This window comes from Nyctibius grandis, chromosome 18 (assembly GCF_013368605.1).
Source record: "Nyctibius grandis isolate bNycGra1 chromosome 18, bNycGra1.pri, whole genome shotgun sequence".
Classification (NCBI taxonomy): Eukaryota; Metazoa; Chordata; class Aves; order Nyctibiiformes; family Nyctibiidae; genus Nyctibius; species Nyctibius grandis.
In genome coordinates, this window is record NC_090675.1 from 3,429,941 (window position 1) to 3,452,368 (window position 22,428).

The window sequence follows — 22,428 nt, forward strand, 5'->3', positions numbered from 1 at the left end:
CAACACAGTGGATAACAAAAGTAATGAGACAGCAAAATAAGGAATGGTAATCACTAAACAGACAAATCTCCGCTCTGCTGGCGACGTCTCCCACAGATATAGAGCTGCACTTGGTCTCTATTTATTTTATTTTTACAAATATGGATCACGAAGATCTGGCAGACTGCGTTCTGAAGGGGACAGTAAGGAGAAGGGTATCTGTGATCCCTCACCTCCCGCTGCCCCCCCAGCTCCGAGCCCAGGGGCAAGGGGCAGGTCACCTCTTGCTCTGCAGCTGCCCCAGAGACCAGAAGCAGCTGCAGCCCCAGGACAGCCCCTTCCTGGCACTTCGTGCCACCACCGTACCAGCTCCCTGGCCATGCCACCACTTCTGCCAGGCCAGGGCTGCAAACCAGAGAGCACTCCCAAGCCAGAACAGGCAGGTAGAGATCCACGATCCTGTCCAGCATGGGATACAACCCTGAGACCTGCCTGGCCTGATCCAGGCACCGTCACCTGGACAGCATAGGGTGGCCACATGTACACCTTATCGCTCCTCCACCACACCCGGGGTTTTCCATGCTGCTAACACGTTGCATGCGGATGACCTGACCCAGCTACTAACAAGCCACGAAGAGTGGGTCAAACGTGGTCAAAAGGCTGTCAGCTGAAAAGTCCTGCTCTGGTGTGGAGCTTGCAGAGACACCGACGTTACCAGGCAGATCAAGACAGGTTCAAAACGTTCGGAGAAGTGTGCAAGAGTTTTCAACACTGACATGACAAGCTGGCTGGGCGCCACGAACAGCAAAGCTCGCCAGGGAATTGCACGACACGGGAGAGCTCAGGGTGCCAAGAAGAGACGTCCCAGCCTCCCACCACAGACAACCATCTCCGGAGCCTCCATCAGCATCCGCTGGCTGCCGGACACACCTGATACACCGAGCAGCAGCACAACAGCAGCCAGCTTCTCTGGAGCAGTCCCTGGTGAGATAGCCATGTACAAAACCACCCCAAACAAGACCTCCCTTTTATCATCTGATCCCTAGAGCCTGCCCCAGGCTGCTAAATAGGTTGATTTTCAAGTATTTAACATCTAGTCAGAAATTCAGCTGTTTGGGTGGGAAGGCGGGGGGGGAATAAAAATCAGCCTCTGTCATCACTACCAAGAGCCGACTCTCATACCCACGCAGCCAGTTGGCACTAGCCAACCATATCTCCATTAATCTGAATTTATGCTAATTCTGTCACTCACCATTACCAGTCAGTCACTCCTAAACCAGCTCTCTGGGAAACACCCCAGTTAAGCTCTATCCTTACTAAGGAAGGATGAAGATAAATTTTAAGAATTACTTTTTCTTAAATAAGGCTGAAACAGAACTGAAGTTCTTGAAGCTGGTAGAAAAGGACTGTTCGAATAAACATATCACATTAGCACCTGTTCTTTTAAAGCCAAGCTATCTTTTCAAAACTAACTTAGACATTTTAAATGCCCATAAGGTAAGGCTAGTTTTACTAAGCACATGCTGCCAACCAATCTGTTAAAAGACATGTCTACTCTTGGTGTCAAACCACCTCAGCTGACTCCTCCAGGATCAACATTCATTTTGAGTTGGACTGGACTCTAAAGTCAGCTAATGGCACTGCATTATCCACGTGTGGTTTAGGTGACTGTTTTCAAACTAAAAATGATCCTTCAACTAAGGCTTTTACAAAGTCATGCTCAATTTTAGATTCATCTAAAATCTTTAATCTGCACATACCTCCAGTGAGTTCGTTCTCAAGGCATGAGCATCCCACTGCATTCACTGTAAAACACTGCTTTCCACAACATCCCACCTACCCTCAATGCTTTTATTTGACCAACAAGGAACAGTTACGTACCACTTTACTCTTGGTATGTTTACAAATATGGATAGTCAACATCTCTCTTCTCATCAACAAAGGTGGAACTATACTACTCCAAAGCAACCATCAAATGGGCCAGGCTTCTTGTGCCCAACAGAAAAGACTTCTGCTGCCTCACTCCAGAGCTGGTGGTGATGGATCTGGCTGGCAGCTTCATCATAAGGGTACTCTTATGAAACTTTCCTTCCTGTTTAGTAAAATCTGAACTTCTCTGTATTAAAAATATGAATCATATTAAGAATGGTAACTGAAGCATTAATGAAACTTATGGTGGAAAAAGCCTGCAAAACATAAACCATTTACACGCACAAAAACTAAGAGACTATTTGGATAAAATGCTAATGCCTCTGTGCAAATGGAAGAGAAAGCATTCACAGATGCATAAATCTATTTTATGTCTCATCTCTGGAATTATCATTATGTCAGTATCTGCCGTGGAACTGAAATGAACTCAAGAGACATTCAATGTATTGCAGTCACTGGCAGTACTTCCTATAGCAGTGAAATATTCATAACAGGTTTGACAACTAAATACTGACTTGGACTGATCACACTTGTCAGATATCTGATGATCCCAGAACAAGGCAATATATCCATAACCATTCATTTCAGTGGTCCCTACGTTTTGCATTCAAAATACCAAGTACTAGGGCATATTTTATTTGTACGCTCAATGGCTATAGAGCATAATCTCGTCATTGTTCAAACTGCTTAATCTGTCTCAGCATTTAAAATTAAGTTGAAAAGAACCACTAGTGCTTTTAACTGTCCTTAAATTACATTAATTGCATTGTTAAGCACTTTAACAACCTTATGAAGGAAGCTAAGTAAATCACTGCTCAAAAGTAAGTCTATATAACCACCCTCAAACCTCCACGCACAGAACAGAGCTGTCGATATCCCTGAACTGCAGAATGAGGATTTCCCATACACGGTCAGATCAGAAGCAAATCAAAGCAGAGGCTACTTTTACCATTGGCCCAGGCCATGAGCTATGTCAACATCAGCTACTGTAACATCAATATACTGTATGCATGGAGAAGTGCGGAGAGCACTGAAGTTATGCTGTCATGATTCTATTTACGCCCTGTCTTGCTAGCAGGCAACTGATGTCATACGCCTGTATACAACAGAAACAAATTCACAACCTAGAAATTTCTGCTGGCAAGAGATCAACAGGCTGTAATGAGTACTGAAAACAAACTATCCAGCCTTTCGCCAGAGCTCACTGATCTCTGCTTGAATTATTGCACTAGGCTAAAACTTCACTGCTTTGGCTGCGAAGATGTCGTTACCAGTGTCAGCAACAACCTGAAGCAAAGCCACTGTCAGCGACCACAACCTTTGGATTTTTAGATCTACAAGCTTACTTTACGGGATCTGCTTTCTATACCCTACGTAACTGAAGTGTACAGGTGTGGTGGTCAAACAGCTTGACAGAAATATTCTTGTGCACTATAAATAAGCGTACCTGTACTGACACGCAGAACGTGTGAACTTGCACGAAACAGCAGCCTTTTGCTGACAAATTCTTACAGCAACAACAGATAGAAGCTGAACCAAATACAGTTCAGACTGTTTTAAGAATAGCAATTATATACCCAGAGATACTTGATATACCGAGAAGCAACAATGGAATGAAATAAGGAAATTCAAAAGTTTCAAGCCATCTGTATATATCTGTACTGAGTATCAAACCATCTGTATTATATTCTTAGATCAGCTAAAGCAAACCACTGGCACCAGTGCCAAGTTTGGCAGCAGAGACGATTTGGACCGCCACCAACGAGAACGAGCTACCATGCCTTTTAGAATACATTTTGTAGCAAACACCAAAAGGGTTGATCAACACAGATTATCACAGCTACAACAAGCCAACTAGTTTAAAAAACAGTATTTGCCATCCCACAGTATTTGATTTTATACTTCTATGATACACTCTGCGCCTAAAAAAAGAAATTAGACTTCTCACTATCCCTGTCCCACAGGGAAATGGCTAAAACTGCTCAAACGGGTTTCGTACAACAGCACGAAGCACCTGCACATGGTATCACCCAACCTGGTGCCCCACATCAGCTAATGCAGAAGTTCACAGCCATATTCAAGCACATCCAAACCCTGTAGCAGACAGGTGACATGGGCAACTGCACCACAAACTGAATCCTCAGTAGTATTTTCTGAGGCACAGGTACACGCTGGAAGGTCTCCCACCTGAGTGTGGGATAAAGTTTGGCTTCCTTCTTTTGAGACCCGTAACAGGCCAGCAGTACCAAGTGACCCACACTCATTTACTTTTGTCTTCTCCAACTCCAGCCTCTACCATTCTACAGCACCCTCGTTCTCCCGGGAAATTCCATCTGTCCTTTGAAGCCTAGCCTAAATTTCAAAGGCAAAAATACCAAAATATCCTTGAGGATAAAGGTGCTGATGTAAAGAACATTAACTAACCCCAGTAATTTTATTTTCATATTTTGAAAGGGCCCAAAAATAACTATTCACCACCTTTTCCTCTGCTCGAGATTTTGAGAACAACCCGCCTACCAATAAGTCTAATTCTCTTAGCACTAAGAATTTTGCATGGGTGGAACTCTTTAGCTACAAGTGATGATAAATAACACCTCCTCAATCCTGCAATCTCTAGAAACAGTTTACAAGAATTAATCTACTAAGTTGATTTGCAATGTTAAACTAGAATTTCCCAACCCTCTGATGTCCACCTGAAGTATGTGAGGTGAGACATCAAGATCGAGGTAGTACAACACAAAGTTCAGCTGTCCCGATTATCTTCTAGCCTCTGTACCTTCACTGTCATGAGAATACATAACTCCTTGGTATGCTTCTTGCATATGGAATTATCAAATGTAACGTATTACCACAATCAAATATGCCAATAGCTCATCCATCACACCCTGCCGACAGCCTCACAGGACCCTCTGCTTTACCAGGAAATACAAGATTAGCCCTAAGGTGAAGGTACAAACCTCTGACGCCAGATTTTTTTTTTCAGTATTCACACCGCACTTAGGTGTTAAATCAGCAACATTAAGCAGCATTTTTTCAAACTTTTGTACAGTTCATATACAAACTATGCTAAGTGATTAAAAAACAGTGTCTACAAGTTCAAGAACTTGCCTGCACGTTCTTCTCAACTAAACCTGCCATGCAAAAAAAAGGCCCCTACATACCTCCCATCAATGAAACACGTAGAACATAATTTTTTTTAAACTTATGCATATACTTCATGCAGAGCACCTTCTGAAGTCTCAAATTAAAGGTATCGAAGAACATCAGAATAATCTCCTTTCCCCAATAAAACATATCTGCGCTTTAAACTATGCACATTGTTTAACTCTCTTAGGAATCTTATTATGAGAAACTTATTTTATGAGTCTGCCAAAAAGGATGGTTACCAGAAGCATAATCACAGTAAGCAATAAAGGCTGACATGGAGTATATTTCTAAGCAATTATAGCAGGTGTTTTAAAGGCATAAAGCTACAGAGTTATAAATCCATTTAGAGTCACAGACATCGGAAAAGTAAAAGGCTACCAGAAGGCTCAAACACTCACAGCAGCCAAATATTGTTCCTCTTCCCCTGCAGACCGCAGCAGCTACAGGACCAACTCCACTACAAATTTCAGCAAGTCAAAAGAATACAATACTAAGCACTGAGGTACAATGATAATTTAAAAAAGAATGAAGAGCCTTCAAAGGATGCAGCATATATATGTATATGCTACAAAGCTCAGAAAAATATTATCACTTAAGGATTGCTAGATCTGTTTTAAAATACTGTTTCTTTTCAATTGAATTACGCAGGGTTGCATGTAATATCTTAAGACTGTATGAAGACACTTTTAAAAAGAGATAGTCTAAGATGGAGGGTGTCTATGAAAAGTAAAGTACTCTATGAAAGTAAAGTACTGTGGATGTGACGAGTCCTATTCAGACCTTACAAAAACTTGTACATGAAACTTATCTACAATACAGAGCTGGTGCAGGAAATTCAGGGAGAGCTGACTTGCCAATACAACACGTAACTTTACAGAACAATTGCCGGTTATCAAAATTGCATAAGCCAAGAGACAACACTAACTATAAATATGACTACCAGCTATTCCACACAACCCAAAAGCGTCCTGCCAAGCCCTCCTTCATGTTCTCTCTCACACAGACAAAGGCCTCAAAGCCATGGGACATCTGCCAGGGAAACAAATGAAGTTAAAAAACCAGAAGAACATGAACATGTACTAACCTAAACTTGCGTGTTCTTTCTTCCCAATTCCTCCCCCAACACCTCCCCCTACAAAGAAGACGTCTCAGTTTACTGTACTCTTTTCCTTCTCCCAGCCAGTCTTAACTCTTGGACCAATGTTTTTAAGTTTCCCTACCTTTGAAAAAATAATGTTCAGTTCTTAAATGTTTTGCCAGATCTGGACCACACCCTGCCCTCTCCCAAAATCTCGGTTGTTTGTCTCCTATTGCACATAATCAATTATAGCACTTTCAGGTTTGTATTTTGCATGGCGGGAGCTGATCCAGAAAGGAGATTGTGCTTGTGTGAGCTTGTGTGTTTACACAAACATACACACACATACACACACCTTTATAAAATTGTTTTGTCTCTACAGAACTTTAGGGGATTTTTCTCAAACTGAGTTTTTCACGTGTAAGCAGAGAGCACTCGACAGAAAAAAGCAGCTGAAAATTTTCCACTTACCAGGTCATGCTAATCACTTAAAATACAAGAGGAAAAAGCAAAATCTCTGTCATTCTATCACCACAAGAACCGAGTATCAATCATAAGCAATAACTACAGAAAAATGCGCAAAGACACCCAGCAGATCTCCAGCTCCACTGTACATTTCACTCTCCCCGCTCTTGTTCCCAGATTCAGTGTCAGACACCAACTCCGATGTTTGACAAAAAAGGGATACGGCAGATTGCCCACCAGCCGCATCGTGTGCTGCCAAGTGAGAAATACAAGCTTGGAAACAGTCTCGAGATTCCAGCCAGGACAGCAAGGCTCGAAGCATCACACGAGTGACATAACTAAGCATGGTGGGGAGAGGCTGGAGGGGACGCGGGAAGTTATTGCATGGATAACTCTGTAGGGCACGCAAAGGAGCTGTTCTTGTACCGAGCAGGACAAGTTAATCATTTAGGATTACCAAGAAATAACTGCAGTTTTCTTCCTTCTGATTTTTCTTTTTTAACTAAGTCTAACTGCAAAATCCCCTTGCCTACTTGAATCTGAATTTTCCGACATACTTTTACTTTCCTGTGAATGTTCTGTACCTAGTTTTTCTCTATTAGCTACTGCAAAGCAACGCAGCAACGAGCTTTCAGAGCTTCCAGCAGAACAAGGATCACCCTGGGTCTAGTCCACAACTTAGGACTCCTGCAACATTTAAAAAGAAAGTTTACATCCTATAAACGACAAGAATCATCTTGTTAATTTGTTCGGTAGCTAGCACAACAACAGTGTGAACACCACATGTAGAGAAATACTCAATTTGTCTTCAGACAGTTTGGAGAAGACAGACATTTTATCAGCGTATCTGTTAACACTTTCCTTCAGAAAATATGTTTCGCCTGCCAGCAAACAAACAACAAAATAATGTGTCATATCTGTAAAGTGAGGGAGAGAAATAATCAGGATTAGCTTCAAAGTGCTGCAATAAAATAACAATAATCAAATGCTGGAACACGCAGCCAACGTTTCAGCCCTCTGCTCGCAATCTTGCATTTACTTTTGTTACCTTGCGATATCCACGCACACAGTCACATTACACAGGAGATTCTCTCCAGTTCTGCTATTTAACAATAACCGAGGAAATCTGACGGTGCTGAACTCGGCTTGCAGTGCGATAGCTGGTGGAAAACAAGGCATCTTACACAGGCTGCGCTACAGCCAGATGATCCAAAAAGGCAAGTCGGCTACAAGCTGGGCAAGGAAACCAGAGCACAAAGCAGAGATGGTGCTACTCATTCAAACCCTGCTCCATCAAGGAGAGCCACTGCAACTGACTTACCCACTGATTTAAATTACAAGAAAAAATTGCAAAATTCTGTTACCTTTCTCTTTAACTTTACATAGCAGCTGCTAGGTAGGTTCTCTATTTCAAATTCAGGAGCACAGGAGAAGAAACTTTAACCAGCAAACACTATATGGGAGCACTTTTGAGTGAGGCTTCCAAGATCCCAAAAACATTTTTAGTAAGTTCCATAAATTGCAGTTCTAATTAAGGAATAAATTTGGAGACTAAACACTTCTTTATTTGGGGGCAGGGAGGCTTAAATCTTTTTGTATTAATGCTGAGCTATATCATCTGATATTTTCGCTATGACAAACCTATAAAACGTGTCAGCTTCACTCAGTTTACACAGGGCTCTAATTATGTTTAACTAGAATCTGAATGATCTAATTACTTAACATCTTACAGCACAAACTACTGAGGACATCTGGTTGAGCAACTGGCAAAGGAGTCGGAGAAATAAAAGGACTGTTCCATACCCTGCTCAGGACCCCTGCAAACAGCTCTCCCACCAGACAGGCTCATTTTTCCATCCCACCTGAAATTTCTGCCGACTGAAAGCAGCCCCGCAAGAACAAATCATCCACCGGTTCAAAGGGAGTAGTCAGGTGAAGAAAAACTCTTGTGAGTGCCACAAGCAGGATGACGGGACTTTGAAGAAGTTTTTCATTTTGCTTTGTTCTTCTTTGGGTGAAAACCCAGATCATTCTCTTGCATCTCTGGGGCTCCTTCTCCCACTGTCCTTCAGAGATTGAGAAACAGAAGATAGACACGAGCGCTAAAACTGATGTCAGCTCAGCTACATCTGTGCCGGCAGGAAGCTCCCACACCTGCAAGCCTTGAAAGATTTTGAAGTTTTTAACCATCACAAAAGTGTAAGGCAGCAGATTTTAGCAAACCCAGGGGAAACTCCACTGGGGCACCATGAAGTCATTCATATCAAGAGCACTAGCGTTAAACTGGAAACGACCAGCAATATGAGCTGAAGGATCTCTTTTGGCCATGAAGCACTTTGCTTAAATGGTTTCCATAATGTCAGTCTTGGTCAGAGCCTTTCCCGCAGCCTGGCCATGTGCCCAGGTGATATCGTACTACATACCTGAGGACTGTTCAAAGAAAAGGGTGCCCGAAACACAGGAAGCTGCTATCGTGACCCATATTGTGCAGACGTGCTCCCACTTTGATCTCTTTTCCTTGAAACCACAGCGCACTGTACCCAACAGATTAACTTGACGTGGTCAAAGAAGAAACGAAACCTAAAAGTTCTGGTTAAAAACCCAGTTAAAGCTGCCGTTTTCTGTCTTTTCCTTAACGAACAGATGGAAACCAGCAATAACCATCTGTGTAAAGAGGCAATAACTGTAAAGCACAATAATTCCATAAAAATACACTAACAAGGTCAGTTAAGTGTTTCTCTAATTGTCTATTGCCCGTGACCTTTTTCCAAGATTTCAGATGAAAAACAAAACCAAAACAACTTGTGAAAGATCCTTTGGCACCTTCAAGCATAGCACAGTTCGATTCTGTATCCTGGGAAAATTCCAGTTTGGGAACAACGTTCTGCCTTCCCAGACTTCCTACCTGCTCATGCAGCTGCGTCCCTCACTCCTCCTGACCTGCTAGGCAGAACATCCAGCTTCCACTCTCCACGACAAAATTGATTATCCCTGAACGAGCAGTAAAACTAAACCATTCCTGCATGTGCAACGCAGCAAATGTTTTGGAATCCTTCAAGATCAAAGCCACTCTATTAATAAACTTGTATTTTTATATTCCTTGCATCTGAAAAATCCAATTAAAACATTACAGTGACCTTTTACCAGAGAACTAACTACTGTCACAGTGAGGATAACGTATCAGAAGACACCCTAAGCAGGGTTCCAGCAAAAATGGGATAAATACTGAAAGATACTATTACAGTTGGTTTACTTCAGTCACTGGGGCGGTAAAGGATGGCCTAATTCAATAGGAAGTTCTGAGAGGCTTTTATTAGGTCTCCAAACTAGTGTAACTGACAGTTAAACAAACAAAGTGGCAGGCCCTAAGTCAGCATTTAGAAAGTAAATTTATAATGAAGAGCTGACAATCAAGAAACTGTACAAAGAGGCTGCTGCCAACCGTCAACTTCAAAAAAAATAAAAACAATTAGCTATAGAATGAAAATTTCCTACCACCAAAATTAACTTCACAATTTGTTCGTAAAATGATTATAGCAAATAAATAGGGCATAAAAACACTATGATATATAACTGCATTTTGCCATGACATATCTAGAAGCGAACAAGAGCAATGAATGCCCAAAAATAACAGAAGTGGGGGCATTTATTTCAAACCAGGTACGCCTGCTAGCTTACCAGCTTCCATTTAATCTATCCATATAAAACCAAAGTTCACTTAGAAAATGAAAAATACTACATATATCCAACATTTCCTGGTATCAGGAGCTTCCACATTTGCTTACACGCTCCAGAAGAAAGCCCCTAACACAGAATGCATGCCCACCATCGCCTTTCACCAGCAAGGATCCTAAAGGGTATCTGAAGCTGCAAACCCATGAGACTGGAGCCGTAACAACCTTTGGCATAGCAGGCAGCAGCCAAGCACAGAAAGCACCTTTTACAGCACTGAACGACCAAGCAGAGCATGCTGCAGTCCCAAACTAACTTTTCAGCCCTTGCAGCGAAGTTAATTTTCAAAAAGATGGCACGTACGACAGCTCTGGGGCACAGTGACCGCTTTCTAAGATCCTGAAAACAATGTGAACTCCTAAGTTCTTCTTCTAATCCTAGTTAAAGTAGGTTTTCACAGCTCCAATTTTGGACTTCAAGTCCTATTTACAGGACAGAAAATCCCAGATAGTGACATTAATCAAGTTTTACTTAGCTTGGCACATGAAAGAACTAACTGTTCTCAGGATATGCCAGGACATCTCAGATGCTAACAGATTTTAATTTATTATCTAAAACAAGCTGATCACAGCATAGTGTGTGTGCTGTTTTAATCATTCATGCTGTATTTAATATACCACCCCAAGAAAAAAATAAAACACACAGTTCTAGTTTCACGAGTTGATGGCATGGAGCACAGCAAAGGACTCAGACAGAAATGAGTATCAGAAGTTGCACAGAAGAAAGCAGCTTTACAATACAACTTTCCAACCATGGGACTGACCAAAGCTCTGCCTGCACCTACATAAAAAGCCTGAAACTAGCTCCTCCTCACGAGCATGGAAACAGCAAACAATGTTTTATACATAAAACTGAGAGCATGGCTTTGTAAGACAATTTAATTTGATTCAAATCCTGATCCATAACAGGGAAATAACTCCCAGTCCTGCAGGGGTTAAGGACCGTCAGTAACACAGACGGTACCCACAGTCTCACAGGATCAAGACTCACACTAGAAAAACTTTTCTCCTTAGGAAATTTCATAAAATAAATTCTCATAGACCGATTCTTCCCTCCTTACCATCTGCTTCACCACGCACCTAATGCTTCGTGCGTCCTGCAAAGTAAGAGCACAGCAGCCCCCTGAGTTTACCTTTACAAAGCAGCAAGTATCGACTCACTTTTGAAAGGAATTAAAAAGATATTCTGAGTTCAAGCAGACATTATGAGTATGTTTCCTTGAGAAAATGGGCAGGGTGTTGTGAACAGCAGTGGAGAGATGAGCTGAAGACACAATATTAGCAAGCTGCCCTTTTCCAACATCCGAAGAATTTCGATAGTGAGACTCCATGCCAAAGAAAACATGCAGAAACCTATAAGCAAAAGAAAACTAGAGCTCCTGAAAGAGACAGGACAGAGCTGGAAGAAGGGAAGGGAGGAGTAACCGGTGTATTCACAACTTTTTTATTTTTTATTTTTTAAATATATAAAACATTTCTTGCACTCACATAAAAGAAACTAAGGTTACAGTTGTATAAGCAACTCTGCACAGAGGTCTCTCCACAGAAAATCAATTGCAAGACTAATGGCTCCTTGTTTTTAAATGTTTAATACTATCCCATCTCCACAATTAATATTAGAAAAGCAACTATGCTCATACCAGACATACCAAACCAAAGTTGAGTGCTATCAGTATTAACACGCACACACAAAAGTTTCAACAGAAAAACAGATATGTAGTTTGCTGATAAAATTAACATTATCGTATTTCAGACCATAAAGGGCACTTTTTATTTATCCTTGAAAATGAAGCAAACATCTTTAAGTGATAAGACGATACAAATTTACTTTCACATGCACATGCAATAAAAGGTGTAAGTACCCAATAAAAACAAAATGACAAATAATTACAGACAAAACACAAGTATAAATTTTATTGAGCTATTCTGGCAACATTTGTATTTCCCATCAATGAAACAACAAGAAAAAGAATCAAGTTGATTAGAAACATGAGATAAAGGAAGAGACTGAGAAGCCACTGGACTAGTACAGAGAGTTCATCTCTATTCACAACTCAGCCATGGGCCGGGTTAGAAAAGGCAGCTCCTTCCCACCCAAGCTCACTCAGAAGACTACGACTATGCATGTGTTAAAAATTAAGCACGTGTGACAGCGCTTACTGGGTCAGGGCCTTTGTGTTGTGCTAAATAGGGACAAAGCTTATTCACCTTTGCAAAGTTCACTGAGCTGAGCACACGGAGACCTGCTCGCAGGAGCTCAGCACCGGCCTGCAGCACCTCTACGGCCTGCAGCTGGTCGGGAAGCAAAGGCACGCGAAATGAGCAGGCGATCAATACTTCTGATGGCACAAGCAGACATCTAAATCATAACCTCTAACCCCGCTGACAGTCTTAGCAGGCTGTCGATACTTAGACTACAAAACCTGAACAATTTGGATAAAAGAAGTTGCTGTAAGGAAAAGTTTCAGGCTACCCCATCACGTGTCTTTGGTGAATAAGCAATTTCAGCCTTCAGATACAAGTCTAACAACTTACATGAAAACTGCTCTGAACACATCCCTCTCTTTCGCCATTCGGGGGGCTCTCACACTGCCATTTACAGTCCCTACACCCCTGGCAGCGTGACTTGGGTAAAGCCCTGCGAGTGACCGACGATCCCCCTTCACCTGAGCTGGCAGAGGCCGGCCTGGCTCTCTGAAACAGGGAGCTGTTTCAACCCTACGGCTGCAGCTAGCTCAGGACTGCAGTTTTAAACGATGCAACCACAAACTGTTGAATACTAAATTCAACATTCATATCACTGGGTGCCTATAATGTAAATTTTAAGCAGCCTTTAATGTACAGAGAAATCTGAAGGGGAACTTGATAAATTGCATATCTTGCCTTCAAACAGTACACCAAAGAACATGGAGGTATGTTTTAAAGTAAGAGTGTGTGTATGTATGAATAACTCTGCATTATAACTTTATAGCCATTTGCAGGAAACATTTTCTCCCAGTGATTTGGTACCAATTCTTGACAATATTCTTTGAGGACACCCAACTACTCTGTTCTTTTTTCACATTGTTTCTGTAGACATTGCTTCCACCAACAAGCCTGAAAAGTACCTACAAATCAACAGTAGTATATCCTCTGTTTAATCCATTTAAAAAAGAAAGCTAACAAAGGTGCAGAAAACGTAACAACAACTAAGTCTTATTTATCCACAACACAGAATTCAGTAGTAGCAAAAAGGAACAGTAAGTGCTAACTTACTGGAGCAGACCCACAGCAGAGCCCAGAACAGCCATGCATCAACTGCTAACAGCAAGACTGGAACTCCCAACTTATTTCGCAGTCATCACTACCTAGTAACTATTGCCCAAACTGAATCCAAACTAATTAAAGGCTTTGTACATTAGTACCAGTCCCCCTAAGCATTACTGCCCAAAGTATTCACAGTGTATAGATTTTTTGATGGGCTGATGCATGCCTGCTGAAGCTTCCCATTCTGGTTAGAGAAATATTTTGTTTTCCTTAAAATAATGGATCAGCAACACCATGCAACCTCAAATACCTAGCAGAGGTACCAGACAGAGCAGAAGGAGTAAGACTTAACCCATCAAACTTCTATGCATTTCACCATCTGCAGCACTAACTTTTAGCTTTGCGGGTTAGTTTCTATAGGAATAAGCCAGGGCATTTCCATGCAAAACACACAACCTTTTTGCATCTAAGATATATCTAGTCCGAGTCTTCATTTAAAAGAAAAAAAAAGAAGTCAAAAGCTATTAAATTGCCTTTCCCCGCCCCCCGTTTTTTTAAGTAAGAACAATGAGAATACTTTTACATTCATAATACCTTAAAATACCATCCAAGTGGTTAAAAAGCTATTTAAGTCTAACAGGAACATATTTGTCACAGGGCAACATTAAAAATGTGCCAGTGTACTCCGAAGTCATACCATCACCCTGGTATCTCCTGTACAAATCTTCCCAAGATGTTTCCACAAGAACAGCTTCGTGGTAAACCCCAGGCTATCCTTTTATAGGATCAGTGAGTGCAGGTGAGCTGGATTTGATTGCAACACTACAGCCAGGCATTTGCAGGGAGACCCTCCATACTCCCCAGCTGCACTGACGAATATTTATATAAATTCTAAAATAAGCTCTCCTCTTCTCCCAATTGCACTGCAATAAGAGTTTCATTTCCAAGTCCTAGGCTTAAGCCCGCTCCTTAACTCTTTCCTTTCTTCACCACTTCCCTCTATCCCATCCAGTCCTTTAAACAGCGTCATTTCCCTCACTCCACTTATTTTTACTTCCCTGCAGCACTACTGTGCTCAGCTCGTCACATGAGACTCAAGCCAACGCTTCTCAGCAAGGAAAGACCTCTACAATGTAAGCATCAGAAGTGATTCAGGCTCCCTGTACATACACACACCCCAAACCCGTAAGAGCAATCCCACAGTGACATGGTAATGCAGCAGCACAGGACGGTCCGATCTCCATAGCTCAAGGGATATTACAAAATGTTAGCAGGAATTAGACCACACTTTGGTCTCACCTGCACATGCTCCTGTGCAGCGCAGGCCAGGGCTCACCTGACCATTAGCCAAACAGGAGACCACTGGATTCAATGACATGATGGGTCTACCTCCACTGCAAAATTAGCCCAGTCATTTACCAATAATTTGGCCTAAATTTTCATATCCTTCACAGAAGCCTGGCACTGGCACTTACAGATGCTGTTACATCCAAGCTTGCTTATTCACTAAGGTATATTTCCACACAAAGAAGATAGGAACAACAAGATCTGCTCAGCTCTGACGTATGAACTCCTCTGAAAAAGCCTCAGAGACAGCCATAGCCTACATCCTTACATGCCTTAAAAAGCTCACAGCCAGAAACATAAAGATATGGGGAAATTTAAAGCATCTAAATACAGCAGCTTAAGTATTTTTGTGCATCTGGTTTTGAGCTTTTCAAAGAAAGGATCACCTTTACCTCTGTCTTCCCAGAGCAGACCACTGTGGGTCCACGAACCCGAGCAGGAGGCAGACAAGTGCCTCCTCTCCCTCCACCCCATGAAACAACAGCACAACTCCAGCCCTCACAGAAACTTCCTTATTACCCCAACTGTCGACAAAGGCATTAAATTACTGCAAGCAAGGAAGCGAGCGAACTGCCAGCGAGGCAAAAAGCTGTGAGACAACATTAGTCTGGACGGCTCCAACTTCAGACCTGCACCCGCTCTAACAGGGAGCCATCGGGCCGTCTCCCGGCTTTAGCACCTTCGTACAGAGAATTACGTTTATTCACGCTAAATACTTAACTCTGCTAAGTCACTGAAGTGACCAAGTAACAGCATAGTAAGAACTGCTGTACCCTGCTAGAGTCAAAACACGAACACGATCAGGGAACCGCCGTGGATCTCGTACAAATTCTCTCCTCCCTACTGCTTTCCCAGAAATGCAAGTACTGTCTGACAACAGGGAAGACCACTGTTACATCCAACAACCTGCACCAAACATCTGCACACTTTCTGTTTAATCTTTTATAACAACTTACCGCTGTTAACATTCAGTTATCTCTCTGGATTTCCCACTGCAACCCTAGCAATGTAATATACTGTATTTTATTCATTATAACTAACAATAAAAGCAGAAATCAGTAACTTATTTGCCTTGTCAAAACAGAGACAACAAAAGCAAGCTGAGAACATGTATGTCACAAAGTGTGTAAGATTTATCTTATCCTTAGTAATTTAAGGACATGAACTATTCTGCTTGTGAGGTCTAAGTTCCTCTCATCTTCCCTGGTAAATTCAACACCTCACCTACAATCCCATGTGTGAGGACTCTCACACAAATCTCTTCACCTCAGACTCCTTGTCTTCTGCCTAACTACCCCATTTCAGCTTTCTCCCTCGCAGCTTCACATCTTCCTCCCTACTCCTTCATGCAATGCTGGAACATTCTCGCTGTATTCTCAACCCAGAAAACGTTGTCTTTTCAACACCTTGCCCATAAAGTATATGGGAAACAACCAAGCACAAAGATAAGCAAAGAATAAAATGTAAAGAACACATGCAAGAGAAATCTGAATATACAAGGTTGGAACTTACTACCCTGCTTGCATAAAAAGGACCACAAGTCAACGAGCACTGCCTGCTTGGTGTCTTAAAAAATACTAAGCATCCATATATGTATCTGTTCTCTCTCCAATAAATAAACTGCCTTTATTTTCAGCCTCAGTGTGATCAAACTGAAACTTTGGATTATGCATTTTTCTACATCCACTTTTTGCATTACAAATCAGCTTGCAAATAAAGAATAATTGTTCACTGGAATTTGAGACAGCATGTAATTTCTTCTATAGCAATGTTTCACCCATTACTTATTTGGTATTGCTATACACAGCCAAGTAGTGCAATCTTACTTCAAAAAAATCCCAACCATTACCATATTCCAAATCCTCACTCCTGCATTTCACAATACATTATCCAATTAACCACAAGCTTGGCGTAAGACCAGAGCAATCGAAACACGCACTAATTCTGCCACGTTTCAGATGGGCATTATTTCATTTGAGGAACAGGAAAGAGGGTGAGAAAAGCTTTCAGAAATTTCTTTCCAAGGAACAGGACTCAAGAAATAGGATTCCAGGAATCCTATGAAAGCCAAGTTCTCGAGCCTGAAGTACACCAAGGGCCTTTCTTCTAGAATGTCATGCATGTTACGTGTCCAGGGACACCACCCTGCCCACCACAGAAAGCGCAAGCTCTCCTGCTGCAGCGGAGCAAGGATAGCTACCACGGTATACTGGCAGCGGTGCCCTGGCTTTTACATCCCTCTCGGTTCCCTGTATTGCATCTTCCTGAAGAGCTACCAAGCTGCTTTCACTACACATCTCTGATCAGGTGGGGAAGAGCAGAAACATATTTACAGTAGCTAGAGACTCTTTTCTTGATACACATTTAACTACCATTATAAATAGTAAAGCACTGTCTACTTTTAAGACAGAAACTACAAGTTCTACAGGGACCTGCACAGATAAACAAAATTAAACACTCAGATGTGATCGCTAATTCCACTTCTGATGAAGCATGTGAACTCCTTCACTTAAAGCAAATCAGCTTGTGCTCTGGTACAATCAGATCCCACTAAAGGATGCCAAGAACTCCACCTGTTTCTAATTCAATAATAGAAGCCCTTCAGTATTTAAAAGCTACTCATTACTACTGAGTTCTTTCAGATTTTGTTACAAATTTCATAATGTTATAAGATCAGTGGTTTACCTTAAACAATTAGTCACAGCATGCATAGAACTAATACTCCATCCTTACTTTAAGCATATATGATGCAATACCAGGATGAGATTTTAAGAAACAGAAATGCACGAGCAAGATTTGCCTTTAGATCTTCATCCCCTAGCTTGACAGTAACAAGTTATGCTGTTCTGCTCGGAAGTAGCAAGAAACTGTACTTTTTACCAGTATGTCTGCCTGTCCTAAAAAGCTATGATGACATTTTTGAGACTTATGTTTATTGTCAAAATACTTCAACAGATAGTTTGTTCAGTTTTCAGATGGTATTAGCATATTTCATTCATTCTGCAGATTCAACTTAGATCTAAGAGCCAAGCTAGACTTACTAATGCAACACTGAGGGTCAGAAAGATACAGCAGCACCAACTCTCTCCTCTGATATAGATACATACACACACATATTCAGAAATATTAAGCAAAATCTTAAAGAGGACTGCATGCTGTCCCCACGGCAACACGACGCTCGTTTTCCCGTCCTCCAGCAGAGTTCCTGTCCTCCACCTTCATGATGAAGGTGACATCAAAAACTACAAACTCGAAACGGGACCACGCGACAGCAGGTAACCTTCACGCTGCTGTATGTCAGCCTGGTTCAGATCACACAACTGCTCCCAAACAGGAGATGCAGTTTTAACTCGAGGGCAACAGCATTTCTCCAGTGATTTAATCTGCATTTATTGCTACAATATTCACCGCTTGCAAGGATCTGTTTTCTCTATGCACTGCAATTCCCCTGCCAGTCATCAAACATGGGTCCATCTTCAACTGCATGGCAAACTGGGGCAGAAATGCCATGCTAATTGCACTGTTTCTTTAGGCAATATAACTAACCTTTACTAGAGAAAAGGGTTAAGTGTTCAGCCACACGCCCTTCAGGCACAGTCTCAAGTGAAGAGCCACGTTTGATACCTGTAGGAAACTGCCATTTTTGCATCTCATATTGCATTTATGAACAGACCTTTTTGTTCCTTTATCCAAGTTCTGAATTATTTAATCCTGCCTCCAACTCCTGAAATCTCTCTTCCTATAAACAAGAGGTTGTTTAGTGAAAGGAAATAAATGATTAAAAGAGTCAGACCTTAAAGTGTTCCTGGCTCTGTTTTTAATTAATATTGATAGAATCTTGAGAAACCTGCTGCTTAATATTACAAGGCAGGTCGAAGCTCAGCAACAGTTAAACATCGTCTTCCACCAGAACGCAGAAGAGGAAGTTACGAGCAGGCAGGGTGCATGTCGCTCCGCTGCCAGCGATCCGGGACTACACAGTCTCAGCTCCTTACAACTTTCTCATGCAGAAAAACGATAGGTTCAAAGCCATCTGACCCAGAGCTACAAGAGCTGGATCTTACAGGGCACAGGTGGAACTGCGTTAAGCATAAATCCTTCAGGTTTTTGTCCTGGAATAGGGTAACAGAAGTACAGATGAAAGCATTTTTATTTTCTATAATTCCACACTCGAAATACGTTAGTAAAATGAGTGACTGGGGAGGGAGGGAGGCACGGACAGTTCTGTAAGACTGAACTTCATACTCAGCGACGACAGCTTTTATAGCGCATTGCTTCACCCGCAAGTGGGAGTAAATATTACACTACCTCTTCATGCAGATGGGTGGATTAAAAAAAAAAAAAAAAAAAGCTAATTTGAAACAAATTAACTATTCTGCATATGGATGAAGGTACTCTCTAGCTCCCTGGTCACTCCAGGACTCTCCGCAGACAGGCTGTGTGCAAAGTTAATAAACCTTGCACTGCACACAGATTGCCCGGTGAACCTGCCAAAAGGTGAGCAGCCTCAACCCACAACATGTATAAATAATCACAAGTCCTCAAAAGCAGGTCAGGAATATTGTTCAAACAACTTTAAGCCAGCACTACCAGAATGCTTCAAAGGAGAACGTACAAGCTGTTCAAGTCAGACTGTCACATTTAGTCTGCAAAAACGAGATTAAGGTTTGTACAGTGATACTCCACAACAGGTTTTACAGTATGCACAGAAATTAAATTATGATAAAAGTGAGCTATTTTTTACCAAAAACAGAACAGAACAATCTATCAAAATGCCATTTGGCTGCATTCATTACATTTTAGAATTTAATTTACATGATAGATACTTTAATGTAATATGTTTTAATCAATAAGCATTTCTGAAGGCTTTATTTTTGTATAAAATATTTAGACTTCTTCACTGTTAAATGTAAAGCCACGGCAGCAACTTTAGGAGCATTTATTTTCCTACGCTAAGCAAGCACAACCACACATACACAGAGGCAAAAGCAAAAGTCCACAATTAAAGATGTCAGACCTTGTTTAACTACATCTTAATTTAATCCATTTTATTTTATACAATTCTACATCTGGATCTCATTTTCTCTATTCCTGTAGGTATTCTGGGTCACTATTAAGAACTCTTTCAAGTTAGCAAAGTTCAGCCAAGTCTACCTTAATCCAAAGCCTTTAAAAGAAACAATAAAACACGAAAAGGGGGAGGAAAGAAAGAAAAGCCTAAAACAAAACGCTACTTTACCCCACCTCCTAATGCACCTGAAAGTCGGAAGGGACCAGCCTCCGACTACAGATCCTACGTAGCACTTCCCGTTCTGGGGGTTGCTGGGGTGTTGTTTTTAGCACCGCTCCCGCAGCTCACCCCGCCGCGGGGAAGGGAAGGGAGGGCGGCGGGCCCCGCGTCCCGCCGGGCCCCGCTCCGCGGCCCCCCCCGCCAGCACCCCCTCACCTCCGGCGGGGCTGCGGCTCTGCCCAGCATCAACGCACCATGCTTCTGCCTGCGGCAGGGCTCCGGCCGGGCACCGCCTCGCAGGGGGCCAGGGTGGGCAGCCGGCGGCTTTCGAGCCAATTTATTTAAACGGGAGGCAGCGGAGGGTTTGACGAGGCAGGGCAGCGCTTTCCTGCGCCAATCAACTGGGAGAAACAGGCATGTTGCAATCCTGTTCAGCGGCGGGAGCAGCACCAATTCACCGTTTGACAACCTTCCTTCGCCCCCCCCCAACCCGCCCTGGCCTTATCTATACCCCAGCAATTACATTAAATAGTGGATCTGCAATTTCCTCAGGGCACGCACCCAAGGGGTGAAGGAGAGCTGGTTTGCGAGGACTTTCCCTCGGAAGAAACAAGACTTCCGAGGCTGTTACGAGCCAGCACAGTAAAGCATCAATATTGCGCTCATCTGTCAGCTCCTGGACAGCAGGAGAGGCGGGAGAGCCCGTGAATTATGTAAGCGTGCCCTCCCGCCGCCGCCGCGGGGAGATGCCCCGCCGCCGGCCGTGCCCCGCCGGGCGGGACCCCCCCGCGCCCCGCCGGCCCCTTACCGGCCCCCCGCGGCCGGCGGGAGCCACCCCGGACGGCGCTGCCGCTGCCCTCCCGCACACCCCCCCGCACACCCGCACACACCCCCCTCCCCGGGCCGGGCAAGGCCGGGCGCTCGCCCCCTTCCCACCCCGGGCCGCCCCGCGGGAGCCCCGCCGCGGCTCCATCCCTCGCCCCCCCGCCGGCGGCGGCTCCCCCTCCTCCCCGGCGCGGTGCCAGCGGCGCTCGCAGGGCGGCGGGAGCGCGGCGGGCCGGAGCCCCCCCTGCCCACCGGCGGCGGAGGGGCGGGGGGGCCGGCACCCCGCGGCGAGGCGAGGCGGCGGCGGCGGCCGGGCAGCGGCGGGGGAGCGCCCGCCTGGCCGGCACCACAGCGCCCCCAGCCCCCGCCGCTCCGCGCCTGCACGCCGAGCCCGGCCGGCTCCCTGCGCCCCCACACAAAGTCCCAGCAGTCGGTAAACTTTCCCCGGCTCCCGGGGAGAAAAGGCGGCGGGGAAGCGGCGGCGGGAAGGGGCAAGCGAGGGGGGAGGGAGGCAGGCAGGCGGGGGAGAGGAGCGGCCGCCGGCAGCCCCGCCGCCGCCCGCCGCTCCGGCCGGCCCGCACGGCCCCGGCCGCCGGGGGGGAACGGGAAGCGGGGAAGAGAGCAGCCCGGGACGGAGCGGACGAAGCGGCGGCGGCCCCGGCAGCGCCGGCTCCGGCGCCATCTTGGGCTGATCGATGAATTGAACAAAGAGGATCAATTTCCGATGGGGCCGGTGATCAATGGCGGGGGGGGGCGGGCGGAGGGAGCGGAGCGCCGCGGCCGGGCGGAGCGGGGGGTTCCCTTTAGGCGGCGCGGGCCGGCAGCGGGAGGAGGAGGGGGAGGCCGGGCCCGAGGGAAGGCGGAGAAGGGAAGGAGGGGGGGGGGTCCGGCGGCGCGGCCCGGCCGGTGCGGCGAGCGGGGGAGCCTGACCTGCAGCTGCTGTAAATCAAAGCGCTTCCAATATTGAAACATCGATCCCACATTGGCCGCCATCTTGAGACATATTGAGACAGAGTGAGCGGCTGATAGAGAGAGAGGGGCTGGAGTTCAGGAGCCGGGAGGGAGGGGGAGGGAGGGAGGGAGGGAGGGAGCCAGCCGGGAGGGGGGAGGAGGGGCGGGGGGGCAAGGGGGAGGGAGGCGGGCAGGGAGCGCCCAAATCCCGGCCTGGAGCCCGCGCCCGCCCGGAACACGGACTCAGCCCGTGCGCTCGCGGGGGGGGGGGGGGGGGGCCGTGGCGGGGGGGCCGCCGCGCCCGCGCGCTCACAGCGCCGTCCCGGGGGAGGGGGGGGGGGCACGGCGAGAGGCGGGGGGGCGACACCCGCCGCCACGGCGGGGCTGGGCGGTGCGGGGGCGGCGGGGCACGGCGGGGCGGGCAGTGCGGGGTCCGGCCCAGCCTGGCAGTGCGGGAGCGGGGGGGGCTGTACGGGGCAGTGCGGGAGCAGGGGGGGCTG

The 22,428-nt window shown here is 44.8% G+C and overlaps 1 protein-coding gene across 3 annotated transcripts in view; it reads right to left on the reverse strand.

Annotated features, from left to right (window-relative positions):
- Positions 1–22,038, reverse strand: part of CUX1 (cut like homeobox 1) — a 276,370-nt gene extending 254,332 nt beyond the window's left edge. For all 3 annotated transcript variants that reach the window (XM_068415819.1, XM_068415820.1, XM_068415818.1), the window contains exon 1: positions 21,908–22,038. In XM_068415819.1, the coding sequence (XP_068271920.1) occupies positions 21,908–21,970 (63 nt within the window). In that variant the 5' untranslated portion in view covers positions 21,971–22,038. The remainder of the gene's footprint in view (positions 1–21,907) is intronic.
- Positions 22,039–22,428: the final 390 nt, after the last annotated feature.